The sequence below is a fragment of the Hemiscyllium ocellatum genome, chromosome 22, assembly GCF_020745735.1.
Source record: "Hemiscyllium ocellatum isolate sHemOce1 chromosome 22, sHemOce1.pat.X.cur, whole genome shotgun sequence".
Lineage (NCBI taxonomy): Eukaryota > Metazoa > Chordata > Chondrichthyes > Orectolobiformes > Hemiscylliidae > Hemiscyllium > Hemiscyllium ocellatum.
In genome coordinates, this window is record NC_083422.1 from 20,577,847 (window position 1) to 20,597,384 (window position 19,538).

At 40.5% G+C, this 19,538-nt stretch overlaps 1 protein-coding gene across 1 annotated transcript in view; it reads left to right on the forward strand.

Annotated features, from left to right (window-relative positions):
* Positions 1 to 19,538, forward strand: part of LOC132826136 (protein CC2D2B-like) — a 247,723-nt gene that overhangs the window by 191,322 nt on the left and 36,863 nt on the right. Inside the window, exons 28-34 of the mRNA XM_060841783.1 lie at positions 2,149 to 2,244; positions 2,344 to 2,508; positions 2,924 to 2,950; positions 3,041 to 3,244; positions 9,310 to 9,399; positions 9,725 to 9,838; positions 13,368 to 13,502. Of these exons, the coding sequence (XP_060697766.1) occupies positions 2,149 to 2,244; positions 2,344 to 2,508; positions 2,924 to 2,950; positions 3,041 to 3,244; positions 9,310 to 9,399; positions 9,725 to 9,838; positions 13,368 to 13,502 (831 nt within the window). The remainder of the gene's footprint in view (positions 1 to 2,148; positions 2,245 to 2,343; positions 2,509 to 2,923; positions 2,951 to 3,040; positions 3,245 to 9,309; positions 9,400 to 9,724; positions 9,839 to 13,367; positions 13,503 to 19,538) is intronic.

Below are 19,538 nucleotides of genomic sequence, written 5' to 3' on the forward strand. Positions count from 1 at the left end.
AGCATAAATCCAATCCCAGGAGCTGGTCTAGTTGAACCTTCTGTGATTGACTGTACATTTAACATTAACTGTGCTAAACTCTGCTAAAGGCAATCTTTTGCATTGCCACATGCAACCTTTTAAAGAGAAAGGAAGTATGGTGCACTCACCTTGGCATATCAAGTAAGGTAACTGATGGCCTTCTTAGAGTTTGTTCTTTGGGTGATTGCACCACTGTCAATTTCCTTTTGATCTCTAAACTGACTTGTCTGGTTGGACAGGTTAGTCTCTTTAGACTTAAGAGTGTCTAAAGAACAGGCCCTCTTAACTTGCCCTTTAAGCTTAGAGGAAAACCCATACGGAGACATTGCTGAACCAATAGGCCACCTAGAGTCTTCCATCTGGCATTCTGATTGCAATCTGGCATCTGTTCATTTCCCTGATCACAAGACAAGCAAGCTAGATCTCCTGATGGAAGGTCCAGGATGGAATACAGTCAGGTTGTAGCTCCTCGATGAAAGACAGGCACACTGCATGTTTAGGTGAGAAGCAAACTGCATTTCCTGAATGAAAGGTAATAGTGAATGCTAGGTTGGTAACCCTTTACCAGCATCTTCCAATGGCATTGTTGCTCTTCCATGCTCTAAATTGTAAGTGATTGAACACTATAACTTCACACTCTTAACTAGCCGCCTACTATAAGATCATGTGCAGCTGGCTGCTTAATGTCCTCTAGAAGGGACACGCACAATTCTAGTTTTGTGCTCTGCAGCCTAGCTGCAAAATCTAGACTTTCGTTTCCATATCTTTAACATCACCTGTCTCTGCGCTCGCCTCATTTCATCTATTGCTCAAATTCTCAATAATGCCTAGAATTGATTATTCCAACACCAACACACTCCTGACTGGCTTTCCACATTCTAACCACCTTAAAGCTGAGATTATCTAGAACTCTGCTTCTCTTGTTCTCGCATCAAGTCCATCTCATTCACGAGCTATGTGCTCACTTACCTACACAAGCTCAAAGTTATACAGTGCCTCAATTTTAAAGTTCTCATCCATGTTTTAAAATTCATCCAAGGCTTAAACCCTACCTATCTATGAATTCATCTTTAGCCTCACAAGTCATATTCTACTAATATGGCATAGTCTTTGCGCATCTTTGACTTTGATTGCTGCACCATTGATGGCTGTGTCTTTAGCTGCTTGGGCTCTAAGCTCTGGAATTCTCTCTCAACATCTCTACTTCTCTCTCCTTTCAGACAATGCTTAAAACTCTCCTCTCTGACCAAGCTTCTTGCCATTCCCTATTGCTGCCTCTCTGGCTTGCTATCAGATTCCTGCATGGCACTTTGGGATATTTTATTATTTTAAAAGCTCTATGAAAAGGCAAGTCTTGTTAGTTTTGAATTTTGAAACACATTACACACAGTATGCATCAAGTTTCCATGATCTTTTGAATTAGTTTGAAATGTATTACATTAACAGCCAGTCCAGCCTTGATTGCACTAGAATTGCAGATTGGGGAGAACTCAACTGTGCAAACTTTACAGGGGCTTAGAATCATGAAGAGTGACTTCTAGATTGTTGTGTTAATCTGTGAATGTGTGGATGCTTGAATTTGCTATTAGTGTCAGTGGAATAATGACAGTATTTTGCTGATATCTTTGTCATCTTTCTAAGCTGCACTGAAATTGAGGTTTCCCCAGTCTTCAATCTCTGTTGCTGGAGCTCAAATTTAATGTATTACATTTCAAACTAATTTTAAAAAGCATGGAATCTTGATCTGCACAGTATGTAATTTGTGTTAAAAATTCAAAGCCAACAACTTGCCTTTTCATAGAGCCTTTCAAATAGTAAAATGTCCCAAAATACCACACAGGAACATTATGTAGCCAAATCTGAGTAGCAAAAATTGGCTTGTTTGTATAAAAAACATGATTTGGAAATAAAATGCTTTTGATGATTTTGGGCTGAATACCATATTGTATATGAAAGACATGCATATTTTCTTTAAATCAACTCACTACATAAATTGTATTCTCTTAAAACTTATGCTATAAATAAACTTTAAGTATTGCACTTGAAAAATATTACTGTAATTTTTTACCTTTTCTGATTTTAATATAATAAACAAACATATAACTGAATTACTGTTATTAATCTTAGAGTGACTGCCTTGAGACTTGCAATATTAAGCCACATGTCAAGCATTGGCTGGGATCCATTGCTATTCCATTCAGTACGGTACTTGAACAATCAAAGGTACTAATATTACCTACATTTAAATTATTAGAATGTACCAGTTATCTAAAAAAATGTATCATTGAGAGTGTTGCATTTTTGTGTTTTTATAATGGCTAGGTGAATGGTACTTTCAGAATAGACACCCCACCAATGTTACTAGGATATACTTGGAAGAAAATAGACCCAGGCTCTTGTGAGCAATTTTATGAGTTTGGACTTGCAGAAAGTTCGCTTCTAACAATTTTTTTAACCTTGGATCCTCAAGTTTCTTGTTCAGATATTGTAAGTTCTCAACTTAATTACAGTTAGTTCTCAGTTGAATGGACAAAAAATTAGTTACAGGTCATTCTAGTATAATGTGCATTTCATTAACACAAATTGGCTATGATTGATGAATTGTGGACATTGTTTGAATAATGTGAACTTTCTTGAAAAGTTGTAGCAATTTTCTATAGTGATCTTGTATAGCGTGATTTTCTTTAGTGGTTTTCTATAGTGTAATTTTCTATAGCTCAGTGTTGCCGAGGAACACAATTGTTGCATTATAGCAGAATGACCTGTATTCAATTCTTGGCCTTTAAATAGTATTGTAATACATTTTCAGTATATACAAATTGGGAATTGACTCAATCAATTTTCAGCTGTGATATTTTGCAATGAGAAGTCATTTTTCTAAACATGTATGCTTTTGCTTTAGGAAGATAGCCAACCACCTCTCTGGCAGGTTAGTAATCAGATTAGAAAATGGTTATTTGATCATTTGTATTTTATTACAGTTAAAAATAATATTAAGCTCTTCTGATTTTTTTTGTAGTTGGAAACAATAGAAGATGAAGATTTGTTGCATATGGCACATACATTTCAAAAAGATATGCAAAATCTTTACCCAAAGCGAAGAATCATTGTCAATACTATTGACACTGAATGTAGAGTTGGGATTGTTACAAGATATATCAGACCACTTTGTCCACCACAAGAACTGCTTGATATATTTCCTGAAAATTCCAAGGCAACCTTAGTATGTCACATTTTAATTATTTGTAAGGTTCATGAAGGAAGTAATATAGCACAATGAGGTTAAAAATCATGAGTATGCTAAACTGGAGAACATGGTTTCAAAAAACAAATATCCTGCTCTTAACTATCCTCTACCCCTCCATTCCTATTAACTCCTAGAACTACTGATCAAGTACTACTTCTTCTCTGCTATTCTGAGCAACTCCTTTAATGATGTAAAACTCTATTAAAATTCTACAGTCTGCTAGCATGCCTTGACTGACTGTTAATCCATGAACACCTCACCCATCCCCTAATATCTCATGACCAATAATCTCAGAAAACATTGAAAAGCTGACCTCATCTTATGGAGTGAGGTTAGCTTTATTTGCCAAATACCATGACAGGCGTGAGGATCTGTTGCTGCATTCCTGGCCACAACAAGTGGCAAAGAAGGAAATTAACCTGATGACTTTGAACCAGGATTATCTGGGCAAAGAGATAAGAAATACTTTGCCACATGGAGTGCAGGTAATCTTTTCAGAGAAGGGTAGTTCAGAAGAGTCCTTGGAAAATGAGAATGGGGTGGGCACCGAGACAAAGGGCAAAAGATTATGGGATGGTCCTACACAATTCAGGGCTGTTCATCAATCTGCTGTGGACAAGTGAACACAAACTTACCTGAAGATTCCAGGTAGCCTCTTTAAGGTCAGTTAGGATTGAGTTTTGCATTCCTTGAGGTGAAAGGTTGGAACAAATTTGATCCTTGACTTCAAACACTGTGGCTTAATGAGATGAAGGGAAGGGAGTGGAGGAGTCATAGAGTCATAGAGATGTGCAGCATGGAAACAGACCCTTCGGTCCAACCTGTCCATGCCGACCAGATATTCCAACCAAATCTAATCCCACCTGCCAGCACCCGGCCCATATCCCTCCAAAACTTTTCTATTCATATACCCATCCAAATGCCTCTTAAATGTTGCAATTGTACCAGCATCCACCACTTCCTCTAGCAGCTCATTCCATACACGTACCACCCTCTATGTGAAAACGTTGCCCCTTATGTCTCTTTAATATCTTTCCCCTCTCACCCTAAACCTATGCCCTCTAGTTCTGGACTCCCCGACCCCAGGGACAAGACTTTGTCTATTTACTCTATCCATGTCCCTCATAATTTTGTATACCTCTATAAGGTCACCCCTCAGCCTCTAACGCTTCAGGGAAAACAGCCCCAGCCTGTTCAGCCTCTCCCTATAGCTCAAACCTTTCAACCCTGGCAACATCCTTGTAAATTTTTCGAATTGCAGGGGATGAACATGCAACATCTTAACTGTCAGGAATGTCTAATTTCAATAGAAGCGCCTTATTATAATTTTTACTTCTAAGCTTTGCATTTCTGAAATTCTGGAAGAGGATTGGTATCATTCAATGGTGCAAGCTCATCAAGGTCCCTACTTCTGGGCCAGAAATTCTGGGTTCAAGGCCCAGCTGATCTAGAAAGGTTCATTTAAAATATGTCTGAACAGGTTGATTTAAAAGATCCAGGAAGTTGAATCTCCAGCAAGGGGAGAAAAAACTGCTCTACCATCTTTTTATCTATCTGTGGGTATGCTGCCACAAACAATAAGGAACTGGAGGGAGTTGGTTGTAACCTGTGGGGAGATTGCTGTCACCACAACCACTGTCTTCACATATCCTGATGTTTGCTATAAGAATAATCCTTAAAGGCATGTCACACATTCGTTATCCATGGGATGGGAAGCTTGACTTGTGCGATCCTGTCATCAAGGACTGGCACCAGTATGTGGAAAGAATGTGTTACTTTCTCAGTGCAACTGACATTTTGGCAGATGATAAACATTGGGTAATTCTCCTGACAGCCTATGGAGCCGCAGCTATTTTTCTGTATTAGGGCCTAACTTTCCCCAAGGCATCTTATACTCAAGCCTTTCAAGAAATGACTGACATAAAGAGTATTATGACTCCAAGCCTCTTCTAATTCTGTGACGCTATTGCTTTTACTCAGCAATTTAAGAAACGGGGAATCCATATGGGGATTTTTGTCAAAGTTAGGACAACTGGCAGAAACCTGTGAATTTGATTTAACCCTTAATGAAATGCTGAGAGACCATCTGGTATATGGGATTAATGATGCAACTATGCAAAAACACCTGCTAGCTGAAGCCAACTGGATTTCAAACAGGTGTACAACTGGCTTTATTTATGGAAAATGTGACAAGTGGAGCAAATAAGTTATGGGGTCACCACTTGATTGCAGGCAATTGCATAGCCTCACTCAGGACATATCCTGAACAGAGGGGCCCTCCAGGTCAGCCCACAATAAAACCTCAAAATGAAGCCAAGCCTTGACCAACTGATTAAAATTTCCTCCAGTATCCTGGCTGGCAAGCTATTGCAGTTGTTGATGGGAAGAGATTTGAGACAGCAAAAGTCCTACTAGACGTAAATTGAGTAAAATAACTCTTAGGCTGGTATCCAGGCGAGTGTCCAGGAAGGTTCATACCCAGTAAAGTCTGCCAGCACCTGGTTTAGAACAGTTAAATTGCTTAGCAACATCAAAATCAGAAGTAATTAAGATAAACCTCTGGTTAAATGGTCATTCAGTTATAATTGAGGTTGATACTGTTGCAGCCATATCAGTGATTACAGAACCAGTTTTTAATAAAATTTGTTCTGGACTCCAGCCCGTAAATTTGTGCAAATCACAGCTAGGCTGAGAACCTATACCGGGGAATCTTTACAGGTTAAGGGTACAATTTCAGTTCCAGTCTTTGATGAAAAGCATCTGGTTCAAATACTAGTGATCTTAGTGAATGGCTTGGGCCCAAGTTTAACAGGGTGAAATTGGTTGTGAGAGATTCATCTATATTTGCTCAATGTCTTCCAATGAGAAAATGGCTGCCTCAGTGAAGTCCCAATACCTGGAGGTTTTCCAGGAAGGTCTAGGGACTATCAAAGGAGCCAAGGCTACCTTGCATGTTGACCTGGAAGCCATTCTACAGTTCAGCAAAGCCCACCCAGTTCTATGTGTATTGCTGGCCAAAGTAGAGGGAGAAATGAGAAGGCTGGAAAGTGAAGGAATCAGCAAACTAGTCCAATTCACAGCATGGGGCATCACTGATTAGATTCCCTACATGTGGAAACAGGCCCTTCGGCCCAACAAGTCCACACCAACCCTCCGAAGAGTAACCCACACAGACCCATTTCCCTCTGACCAACACCATGGGCAATTTAGCATTCATCTGACCGGCACATCTTTGGACTGTGAGAGAAAACCGGAGCACCTGGAGGAAACCCACGCAATCATGGAGAGAATGTGCAAACTCATACAGACAGTCGCCCAAAGCTGGAATCGAACCTGGGACGCTGGTGCTGTGAGACAGTAGTGCTAACCACTGAGCCACCATGCAGCCCCAATATGTTGACTTTGAAGCCCAATGGTTGGGTTTACCTTTGTGGAGATCTTAAACAAGTGGTAATCTATTTTTCATCACTGGATATATACTCAATCACTTGGATAGGGTATTTATATGCAAAGCTGGTGGGGGCTGTCCTTCATGAAATGGAACATGAGCCACGCTTACTTGCAATTGCTTTTAGACCAGGATTCTCAGAGGTATGCTACAATTAACACTCATGAGGGCTTGTACAAATATACTAGACTGCCATTTGGGCTATCGCCAGCCTGTTCAATTTTTCAGCAGACAATGCAAAACATTTGCAAGCTCTGCTTCAAGTTGCCATTTAGCTAGATGCCATCTTAATAACAGGGAAAACTATTAATGAATACTTAAGAGAACCTGCATGCTGTTCTGATGTGTTTTTCAAGGAGGAAAAATATGTGTGTACCAGCTCCACCACCACCACACACCTCCCCTCCCCCCCACCACACCCTCCCCACCAAGTGACTTACTTGGGCTACAGAATTGACAAGACTGGGCTCTACCTGTTGGAAGATAAAATCAAGATGATCAAAGGTGCCTCAACTCCCATTTCTGTCTAAAAGCTTAGATCATTTCTTGGGCTGGTAAATTATTATGGCAAGTTCATACATAACCTGATATCCAACTAGCACCTCTGCATTAACTCCTAAAAAAGGTCAAATTTGGAAATGGCCATTTGGACAAATCCCTAGCTTTCCATGCAGTAAAGAAACAACTGTATCCTGTCAGGCGTTGACATGCTATGATCCCAAGTGAGATCTGGTATTGACATGCGATGCCTCCCCATTGGGATGGTATTAGCTGTTTGGTGGCCTAATGGAGTGGAATGCTTATGCATCCAGGACTTTGGCTAATGCAGAATGTAAATATGCTCAGATAGAAAAAGAAGGATTGGTGGTTATAATTGGAGTCGGGTGGTTCCACCAGTACTTTTATCGATGAAAATTTGTGATAATCACAGATCACAAATGCCTATTTAGTCTGCTAAAGAGGACAATGAAGTGCTGCCCATAGCTTTGGGCCCCATTCAGCAGTGGGCTCTCAAACTAAGTGCTTATAATTATAAATTCGAACATCATTTGGGAGGCAGAGTAGCGAATCTGGATGCAATGAGCCACCTCAAGTTAGACAAAATCAAGTGCTGAGGCTCCTTCAGTACTACCTATTGGATCCCTATACCTGCTCTGCTGGTAGTCACACCCTCCTCTCCCTGACCACTGACCAAATTTGAGGTAATTAATCTAAGGTTTATGGCTGCCTCCTGAAACACAACATCCAGATAACTATCCCCCTCTGTGATGTGTCACAGTGTTTGAAGCTCAGACTCCAGGTCATCAATTCCTCAAGAAACTACTAACTGCTACAGATGTGGTCACCGTGAAACACAATGGGGTCCACCAGCTCCCATATCATGCAGTTAGAACACGTTGCTTGGCACAGCATCTCTATTTTAATTTCTTAATTCATGATTTGTAAAAATTTCATACTGGTCTTTTAGTTTGTAGCCCATAAACATTTTCCCTATTTACCTTCAATCTGAAAGTACCCATAGTCAAACTAACATTCCAGACGTTTCGTCACCATACTTGGTAACATCTTCAGTGAGCCTCCGAATGAAGCACTGGTGGTGTAGCTTGCTTTCTATTTATATGTTTGGGTTTCCGTGGGTTGATGATGTCATTTCCTGTGGTGACATCATTCCCTTTGGTGATGTCATTTCCCGTTCTTTTTCTCAGGGGGTAGTAAATGGGATCCAAGTCAATGTATTCATTGATAGAGTTTCAGTTGGAATGCCATGCTTCTCGGTATGAGACACACACAAGAATTCCTAGATGTTACCTAGTATGGTAACGAAATGTCTGGAAGCGAACCTTCCAGCTCAGCGAGCAAACCTACATCCAGAACCTCAACCTGATCTACAAATTTTCTCAAGTCTCGCTCACAAATATTTCCAATCAACTTGAACTGCTCTGAAATGCCTGGCGCACCTGTCCTTTAATATACAGTGCCGGCGTGGGGTATATCAGGAATGGTAAGAACTTCCATCGACAGATAGTGGGACAGTTGGGCTAGCATTGGATGATTGGAGTGCCATATAATGTGGTTCCTCATTTAGGAGATGAGAAAACTTGCTAAGCCTCACAAAAATTAACTCTCTAGAATACTCAATGTAAATAATAATAAAGTCAATTTTTGATCAAATTCAGCCCTATGTAAATCATTTTTGAATTCGCCAAACCCATAGTTAGTTACAACAAATCATCATAGAATTCCTACAGTGTGAAAACAAGTCACCCTCCCCTTCCTACTAATTTAAAACTCTCACCCATGCCATTGTTAGCTGTTCCATTTACTCAGTTTGGAAATTATTGTTTTGCAAAATATATTAAATTTAACTATTTATTACCTATGATCTATTTAAGATCAATTTATTACCTGTTACTGGCTATATGGCAAAATTTACTGCATTTACTTACTTCCTAATAAATGAACAATTTTATGAAAGCATTTTGACAGCTGCCAAATAAATGAAAAGTTACCTTTGTACTTATAAAACAATTTATATTTCTATTAATTGTGATATTATTGAAACCTATGTAATTAGTACCTTTTCCCATTTTAGAATGTTATAGCTAGATTTGTGTCCTTGATTCCATACCTTCCAGAACATCTAGGCTTTTCAGATGCCTGCAATACTTGGCTGACATCACAGGCAAGTAGAACACCAAGGATAAATGTTACATATTTTAGAGGAAAAATATGCTGATTACTTATACCTGTTTCTAGCTGTTATTTAAATTGAAAATGTGAAGTAATGTTATGGGCTAAATAACGTTTTTACATATAAATCTATGCTCATGGTGTATTATGCATATATTTTTAATTTATTAATACTCATTTGTTCTCCTAGTACAATTTATCATTTTTTTAAAATATGGGAACTTAAGCGTTAATATCTTAGATGTGAGGAATTGCTTTGTACACATTTCCTTCAAGAATGCCATATCATACTTTTAATTCCTTTTGTTTTCATTTAGCAATTTCTTAATCTGATACTTGGAGGTAAAGAGGACCATGCAGTCCTTCTTTGTAACTATTTCTTGTACATGAAGGTGAATGCTTTTGTGCTGTTGGGAACCTCAATTCTTGAAGTAAGTACAGTAATTATAAAGATTTACTTTTCTATCTAATTTCAATTCATATATTATTCAAGACATGAAAGTTCTATAATTTGGGATGAAAAGAAAGAAAACGTAACGAAAGATGATTTCTTTCCATGTGCCGATTTTGTTGGAGTGCTGTGGTTACTGTCCTCCACAGATAAGAAGTCAGAGAGAGCAGTCCACAAGCTCAATGTCTACATTGCAGCTATGTAATGTTAGGCACATCTTTCATGAGATAAGCCCTATCTTAGAGGGCTGCTGGTCAATCTGACTGGCAGGCCACTTTGTAGTGCCAACAATGCCACTTGGAACAGTTACCACTGCTGAAGTTAAAGGCTGTGTCCAGTGCTGAAGAGCATAGGTAAACCCTTTTACGATCTCAAAAGGCTTCATTACAAAAGGAAGGATGATGATTAGGGTGGGTGGAGGGGGAGGTTATCTGAGAAGGGGCAAACTGGAAAAGGGCTGATTGAATGAACAGAAATTAGCTAATTTAGAAAGCAATCAAGATGAGTGTCAATTGAAATGTCACAAAGGCCCTGTACTTGGGGCAAAATGGCTGAAATAATGACCAGAAGAGTTTGTAATGTGGATGAGGTTGCTGTCTGCTGTATTGCATACATAGTTGCCAGCTGTGCACTTTAAAGCAGGTCAAGTGCTGTCAATCCAGAACTACTCTGCACAGTTCCTGCGAATCGCTCCAGAAATCACAAAGGTAGGTTAGCTCAAGACTTTGCAGAGAGGGACATGGAGGTTCCGGAGAACCTGGTGGATGGGGTATCCTCTTTTTTCTGGAGCACAAGAGGAGATCATGGCATCAGACTATGCCAGTCAATGTGATGTTCATAAACTTGAGAAATGCCCAGCAATGTTGTGAGAAGGTCAATACTTTCTACACTCTACGAGAGTACATGCCACAATCTTCTTTCTGTTACCTTACATTCACTGTGGCTCCATTACTGCACCCACCTCTCATCAAAGTTAATGCTCTACCACTCTTATTATTACATACAATATCCTTCCTCCTTGGCTCTTACTCAACTGTACCACAGACCATTAATCCTGCATGCCATTTACCATGCCTACTCACTTGCTCAGGACACCTCACTACCAACATTTACTCTAAATTTTTTAAAGCTCTTTTGAGGGCGTGGCAGCAAATTTGGTCTCTGCCAGGATCATGACAATAGGGATATATTAAATGATGATCATGCTTTCCTTGTTTTGCTGAGATCAGTTTTCTCACACTTGTTGATATTTACTCATTATATCGACTTAGGAATTACAGCAATAATCAAATGGCAAAAACAAAGTGATCCCAGAGCACAATTTCACTGAAAAAATATCAAGCAAAATATAACAAAGTTAATATAAAGTACACATTAAACATAGCAGGAGACTGCATTCTTATTCAACAGGAGAAAAATGTCTGGATTAACCTATAAAGCTGTTGAGTAATCAACATGGTAGGAGTTTGGATGCTAGATGAGCAAATTGCACTGCTATAGGGATAAGCTTCAAGTAGTCCGTGTACTTGACTTTTTGTTCAATTTCTCATTAACAGCAAGGCCTCATAGTGGAAGGGTACATGGTATAGTTGGTATAAATGGTATAATTTATCTATCTATTTTAGTAAATGAATCCAGATGTTTGTTTTCTTTGGAAATTTATAATTAAGCAGCAGTTAGTATTAAAGATAGTACTTCCTTCTGAAACTTTCTGGTAGTTTAGGAGCTTCCAACAAAATTTTAAGCTTGTTGTCATGCAGTTATGAACAAACATAGGCTGAATTCAATGTTGGGCAGAGGAATCAAAGTTTCTCATTGTAATCTTTGCTTGACCAGCTCACTGTAGCAACCATTGCGCTACTAATTGACTTTTGCCTCATTGGAGAGGAAATTGCACCTCTGACAGCTGCAGGCCAATCTTCTAGCTGTCAGTTCTCTGATCCCAGCAGTGCCACTAGAAGCAAAGTCTTCTTCTGAAACTGAAACCAATCCCAGCAGGAAGTGTGCATGTGATGGAGTCAGTCTGGCATTCCGCTAGGCTGGAGCGAGACTTACAGGAGTAACAGAAGTTACTGGAAACATGGGGGAAAGGTGATCTTGATGGGGGATGGAGAGGAGAGCTCCAATTACCAAAACTTCACAGAAAATGAGGCACGTTCTCCTTAAGAGGTTAGCACCTCCTAAAAGCACATATAAAATTCTAGTTGTGGCAAGTAGAGGCCCTTGTGTCCATTAAATTGACCATTTAATGATTTTAATATGCCCCTGGTGGGATGTGCCTGCAGCACCTGCCTTTGGTCAATGAATATGAACTAGCTTATAATTTTAAGATCACCAAGCTTCTTACCCAGTCTTCAATGAAGTTGTAAAAGTTAGCTCAGAGGATTCTGCACATAGAGAACTTGAAGTCTGTGATAATTTATTGCTCTGCATAATAAAGCCCCTCCTACATTGCAAGCTAGTTTGAAGAAGAAACAAACCATTGAAACTGTCATAAGTGATGAAGCATGATAAATTATTTATAGTAACCTGACACTTTTTTGGAAGAAGTATAAACTTTATGATATTCAATTTGGTGACATCTCCACTTTCCTTTTGTCTTCCCAAGTTAATGTACCTTGGAGCTATTTTTATTGACATTGCTATTTCCTTTATGTTTTTAAGATTCTTTAAAGGGATAGGGGTATCACTGGCAAGGGAGCATTTGGTACCCACCCTTTATTGTCCTTGAACTGAGAACACTGATAGGCCATTTCAGACAGCAGTTGAGTCAACTGAGGTGGAGTGGAGCTGGAAATCCACTTAGGCCAGATCAGACAATAGTAACCAATGTATTTCCTTCCCTAAAGAACATGGATGAACAAGATGTGCTTTTATGATTATTAATGGTAGTTTAATAACCACTACTACTGAGACTGGCTACTGTTGCAAATGTAATTAATTGCAATTAATTTCCACCAACTGCCACAGTGGGATCAGGCTAGCCTCTAGATTTTTGGTCCAATTACATTGTCACTACACAACTGTCTGCTAACACTATTTTACTATGTATTACATACTGAAATGTTTCAGTGCTCTTATTACTTCAATCCAATCTCTCCTCACGGTGACAAATAAAGGATTGTTTAGAGTTGTTTAGGATGAATGACATTTACCTGCTAATGGTAATACTTCTTAAGAATACTTCAGTAAATGGTTATTCCAAGTAGGATGACAAACATTCCATTTCAATGTGAATCTGAGGTGTCAAAGAATGTGTGGGTGGAAGTTCTACTCACTTCTATACTATTCCAAGAGCAAGGTCCCTAATTAGAATCTGTTTATCCACATCCAACAAAAGCTTATGGCCATTTAAGTAGTCACTCAACAAATTGTGGATGAAGAATTTCAGCCACCTTGTCAATGTTTTTGTTTTATATTTTCATATTGATGTTGTCTTTTATGGAGGTTATGAATGTAGTTGCGGAAAAGATATCCTGATGCATTACCTCGCAACTTCTATTTTAAAGGGAGTGACAGCATATGTGATTACTCAAGAAAAAACAGCCACCATGATTTGGAATCCAGAAACTGGAGAGTGTTATGACCAGTACAATGCTTTCTGTCCACTTCAAAGTGCTGATTGCTTGATCAATAAAGAAAATGTGAGTATTCTTGAACATAAAAGCATATTTTCTCAATTAAATCATTAAATAGGCTGTACACTCCTCTTCTGAAAATGTGTTGCTGGTCAAAGCACAGCAGGCCAGGCAGCATCTCAGGAATAGAGAATTCGACGTTTCGAGCATAAGCCCTTCATCAGGAATGAGAGAGAGTAGCCAAGCAGGCTAAGATAAAAGGTAGGGAGGAGGGACTTGGGGGAGGGGTGATGGAGGTGGGATAGGTGGAAGGAGGTCAAGGTGAGGGTGATAGGCCAGAGTGGGGTGGGGGCGGAGAGGTCAGGAAGAAGATTGCAGGTTAGGAGGGCGGTGCTGAGTTGAGGGAACCGACTGAGACAAGGTGGGGGGAGGGGAAATGAGGAAACTGGAGAAATCTGAATTCATACCTTGTGGTTGGAGGGTTCCCAGGCGGAAGATGAGGCGCTCCTCCTCCAGCCGTCGTGTTGTTATGTTCTGCCGGTGGAGGAGTCCAAGGACCTGCATGTCCTCGGTGGAGTGGGAGGGAGAGTTAAAGTGTTGAGCCACGGGGTGGTTGGGTTGGTTGGTCCGGGCGTCCCTGAGGTGTTCTCTGAAGCGTTCCGCAAGTAAGCGGCCTGTCTCACCAATATAGAGGAGGCCACATCGGGTGCAGCGGATGCAATAGATGATGTGTGTGGAGGTACAAGTTCACCTGTACCTCCACACACAATATCTATTGCATCCGCTGCACCCGATGTGGCCTCCTCTATATTGGTGAGACAGGCCGCTTACTTGCGGAACGCTTCAGAGAACACCTCAGGGACGCCCGGACCAACCAACCCAACCACCCCGTGGCTCAACACTTTAACTCTCCCTCCCACTCCACCGAGGACATGCAGGTCCTTGGACTCCTCCACCGGCAGAACATAACAACACGACGGCTGGAGGAGGAGCGCCTCATCTTCCGCCTGAGAACCCTCCAACCACAAGGTATGAATTCAGATTTCTCCAGTTTCCTCATTTCCCCTCCCCCCACCTTGTCTCAGTCGGTTCCCTCAACTCAGCACCGCCCTCCTAACCTGCAATCTTCTTCCTGACCTCTCCGCCCCCACCCCACTCTGGCCTATCACCCTCACCTTGACCTCCTTCCACCTATCCCACCTCCATCGCCCCTCCCCCAAGTCCCTCCTCCCTACCTTTTATCTTAGCCTGCTTGGCTACTCTCTCTCATTCCTGATGAAGGGCTTATGCTCGAAATGTCGAATTCTCTATTCCTGAGATGCTGCCTGGCCTGCTGTGCTTTGACCAGCAACACATTTTCAGCTGTGATCTCCAGCATCTGCAGACCTCATTTTTTACCTGTACACTCCTCTTCACCAATCAGCCCCCTTACCGTCTTTATCTGCAGCTCCCCTTACACCCATCCTCAGTCCTGAAGAAGGGTTACACCTGAAAAGTTGACTTCTCCACATGCTGGCTTGCTGTGTTCTTCCAGCCTCCTGCTTATCTACCTTGGAATCCAGCAGCTGCAGTTTTTCTGTCTCTAACCACTTTATATGCTATCTACAGTTTCAGAATAATCTGACCTAACAGCAGAAACATTCATCCTGTGAAGAGAAAACATGCATCTTCCTCTCTCTCTTCTGTCTCTGGTAGTTAGCTACTTTCCTTCACCATTCTTTATAAACTCCTCTCTCTGCAAATCCCCTGTTGAATGGGGAAAGGGTGAACGATCTTCAGAGACAGTTAATGGGCAAATTCTTAACCAGTGAATGAAAGATTGATTTGGTGTACTCACAACCTCGGGACATCAGTGAAGAGATGAATAGAATGAAAAGAAAACAATTATCAATGTTTGTGGTCCAAACTGGTATTATCAAATTTTGTTTCCCTGACTTTATTTTTGATCACCATCACATTCATGTATTGTCTGCCTTTGTGTGTCTGTCCATACATGTGAATACAAACTTTTAAAAGAAGTAAAGTTAAATTAAAGCTTCAGATCAGCAATACAATTTATCTGTTTTTTTTCCATTGGTTAAAAACAGTTTGATTACCAGTTTGAATTGAATAAACCTGGTGTGTATATTGTTTTAACCTGAATTAGAGAGCAAAATTGGAACAATTCAATGGTTTACTCAAATTTTCACATAAGGAACAACTTAGGAAACGTGGATTTTGATTTATAACACAATGTTCTCTGTAAGCCCATCATTTCTTCAATCATGAAATGTGCAAATAGCTGTCAAATCTTCTTCAAGCAGTGCAGTCCTAAGTTCAAATGATGGAGGAATCCATGCATAGTGGTGCCATCTATCGACATGTGAACAAATGGCATTGTTGCTTAAGAGAGTGCCAACCCTTAAGGATATATGGAATAAAGTACCAATTGGATGCAAGGCGTACAGATCACTATATTATGGCCTTGTCCATGAAACATGCAGAGTAATGGATGTGTGAGATGGGTTAGCTCAGTATTTCTCCTTTGCCTAGAACTGAATCACTCTAGGTAACTCTGGGAGTGCATATGGGGACCTAGAAAATGCTGTTGAGGGGAAGGTTGAAAGCAAAAGGCTTCCTCACAATGCTCTCTGATGGATCCACAGCCTATTTAATAGTCACACCCTCAAACTGCATGAAGACTTGAAGGTCACAGTAATCACAGCACAGCTGGACATGGAACTAGGTGTGCTAGACATCAGTGGATGGCTTATTTAAATTGATAAGTATTTGTATTTTCATATTACAAACTGTGTTAAACAGTTTTCAGAGTTATTGAACAAGTTGTGTTTGTTAAAGAAACCTGTCATATGGATCTTTTAAGTCTAATGTAGAGATTTGTTGTGATTGGCCATATCAGGAATACGTTATGTCCTGTGGAGTAGTAGCAATAGTCAAAGCTCAGTCATTACATAAAAGTGGCCACTTGCAGCAGATAAATAGAATTAAGGAGAATTCAAAGGGTTTTTACAAATACATTAAGGACAAAAGGATAACTAGGGAGAGAATAGGGCCCCTCAAAGATCAGCAAGGCAGCCTTTGTGTGGAACCATAAAAAATGGGGGAGATACTAAACGAGTATTTTGTATTGGTATTTACAGTGGAAAAGGATATGGAAGATATAGAAAGTAGCAAAATAGATGGTGACGCCTTGCAAAATGTCCATATTATAGAGGAGGAAGTGCTGGATGTCTTGAAAATAATTAATTGGAAGTGAGTAATAATAATGATGAAATAAGGCAAAAGGTTGAGATTCTGAAGGAAGATTACAGAGAGTTGGCAGGAATTTTAAAAGGAGGTCCTTGAGAGTAGTAATATCTGGATTACTCCCGGTGCTACAAGCTAGTGAGGGCAGGAATAGGAGGATAGAGCAGATGAATGCATGGCTGAGGAGCTGGTGTATGGGAGAAGGATTCACATTTTTGGATCATTGGAATCTCTTTTGGGGTAGAAGTGACCTGTATAGGAAGGACGGTTTGCACCTAAATTGGAAGGGGACTAATATACTGGCAGGGAGATTTGCTAGAGCCACTCAGAAGGATTTAAACTAGAGGTGGAGGAGTGGGACCCAGGGAGATAGTGAGGAAAGAGATCAATCTGAGACTGGTACAGTTGAGAACAGAAGTGAGTCAAACAGTCAGGAACAAGGTAGGACTAATCAATTAAACTGCATTTATTTCAATGCAAAGGGGCCTAACAGGGAAGCCAGATGAACTCAGTGCATGGTTAGGAACATGGAACTGCAATATCATAGCAATTACAGAAACATGGCTCAGGGATGGGCAGGACTAGCAGCTTAATGTTCTAGGATACAAATGCTACAGGAAAGATAGAAAGGGAGGCAAGAGAGGAGAGAGAGTGGCATTTTTGATAAGGGATAGCATTACAGCTGTGCTGTGGAAATATATTCCTGGAAAAACATCCCGGGAAGTTATTTGGGTGGAATTGAGAAATAGAAAGGGATGATCACCTTATTGGGATTGTATTATAGACCCCCGAATAGTCAGAGGAAAATTGAGAAACAAACTTGTAAGGAAATCTCAGCTATCTGTAAGAATAATAGGGTAGTTATGGTAGGGGATTTTAACTTTCCAAACATTGACTGGGACTGCCATAGTGTTAAGGGTTTAGATGGAGAGGAATTTGTTAAGTGTGTACAAGAAAAGTTTTGAATTCAGTATGTGGATGTACCAACTAGAGAAGGTGCAAAACTTGACCTACTCTTGGAAAATAAGGTAGGGCAGGTGACCGAGGTGTCAGTGGGGGAGCACTTTGGGGCCAGCAACCATAACTCCATTAGATTTAAAATAGTGATGGAAAAGGATAGACCAGATCAAAAAGTTGAAGTTCTAAATTGGAGAAAGGCCAATTTTGACGGTATTAGGCAAGAGCTTTCAAAAGCTGATTGGGGGCAGATGTTCGCAGATAAATGGATGGTTGGAAAATGGTATAGACAGGATAGATCGAGTGAATTCTTAGAAGAGTACAAAGGCAGTAGGAGTATACTTAAGAGGGAAATCAGGACAGCAAAAAGGGGACATGAGATAGCTTTGGCAAATAGAATTAAGGAGAATTCAAAGGGTTTTTACAAATACATTAGGGACAAAAGGATATCTAGGGAGAGAATAGGGCTCCTCAAAGATCAGCAAGGCAGCCTTTGTGTGGAACCATAAAAAATGGGGGAGATACTAAACGAGTATTTTGTATTGGTATTTACTGCGGAAAAGGATATGGAAGATATAGGAAGTAGCAAAATAGATGGTGACACCTTGCAAAATGTCCATATTGTAGTGGAGGAAGTGCTGGATGTCTTGAAATGCATAAAGGTGGATAAATCCCCAAGTCCTGATCAGGTGTACCTGGAACTCTGTGGGAAGCTAGAGAAGCGATTGCTGGGCCTCTTGCTGAGATATTTGTATTATCGATAGTCACAGGTGAGGTGCCGGAAGACTGGAGGTTGGCTAATGTGGTGCCACTGTTTAAGGCTAGTAAGGACAAGCTAGGGAACTTATAGTCTGTGGTGGGCAAGTTGTTGGAAGGAATCCTGAGGGACAAGTTGTACATGTATTTGGAAAGGCAATGACTGATTAGGGATAGTCAACATGGCTTTGTTTGTGGGAAATCATGTCTCACAAACTTGATTGAGTTTTTTGAGTAAGTAACAAAGAGGATTGATGAGGGCAGAGCTGCAGATGTGATCTATATGGACTTCAGTAAGGCGTTCAACAAGATTCCCCATGGGTGACTGGTTAGCAAGGTTTGATCTCATGGAATACCGGGAGAGCTAGCCATTGGATACAGAACTGGCTCAAAGATAGAAGACAGAAGGTGGTGGTGGAGGATTGTTTTTCAGACTGGAGGCCTGTGACCAGTGGAGTGCCACCAGGATCGGTGCTGTGTCCTCTACTTTTTGTCATTTACATAAATGATTTGGATGCGATCATAAGAGGTACAGTTAGTAAGTTTGCAAATGACACCAAAATTGGAGGTGTAGTGGACAGCGAAGAGGGTTACCTCAGATTACAACAGGATCTTGATCAGATGGGCCAATGGGCTGAGAATTGGCAACTGGAGTTTAATTCAGATAAGTGCAACATGCTACATTTTGGGAAAGCAAATCTTAGTAGGACTTATACGCTAATGGTAAGGTGCTAGAGGGTGTTACTGAAAAAGGAGACCTTGGAGTGCAGGTTCACAGCTCCTTGAAAGTAGTGTTGCAAGTAGATAGGATAGTGAAGAATGCGTTTGGTAGGCTTTCTTTTATTGGTCAAAATATTGAGTAAAGGAGTTGAGAGGTCATGTTGCGGCTTTACAGGACATTGGTTAGGCCACTGTTAGAATATTGCGTGAAATTCTGGCTTCCTATTGGAAAGATGTTGTGAAACTTGAAAGGGTTCAGAAAAGATTTACAAGGATATTGCCAGGGTTGGAGGATTTGAGCTATGGGGAGAGGCTGAACAGGCTGGGGCTGTTTTCCCTGGAGTGTCGGATGGGTGACCTTATAGAGATTTACAAAATTATGAGGGGCATGGATAGGATAAGTAGACAAAGTATTTTCCCTGG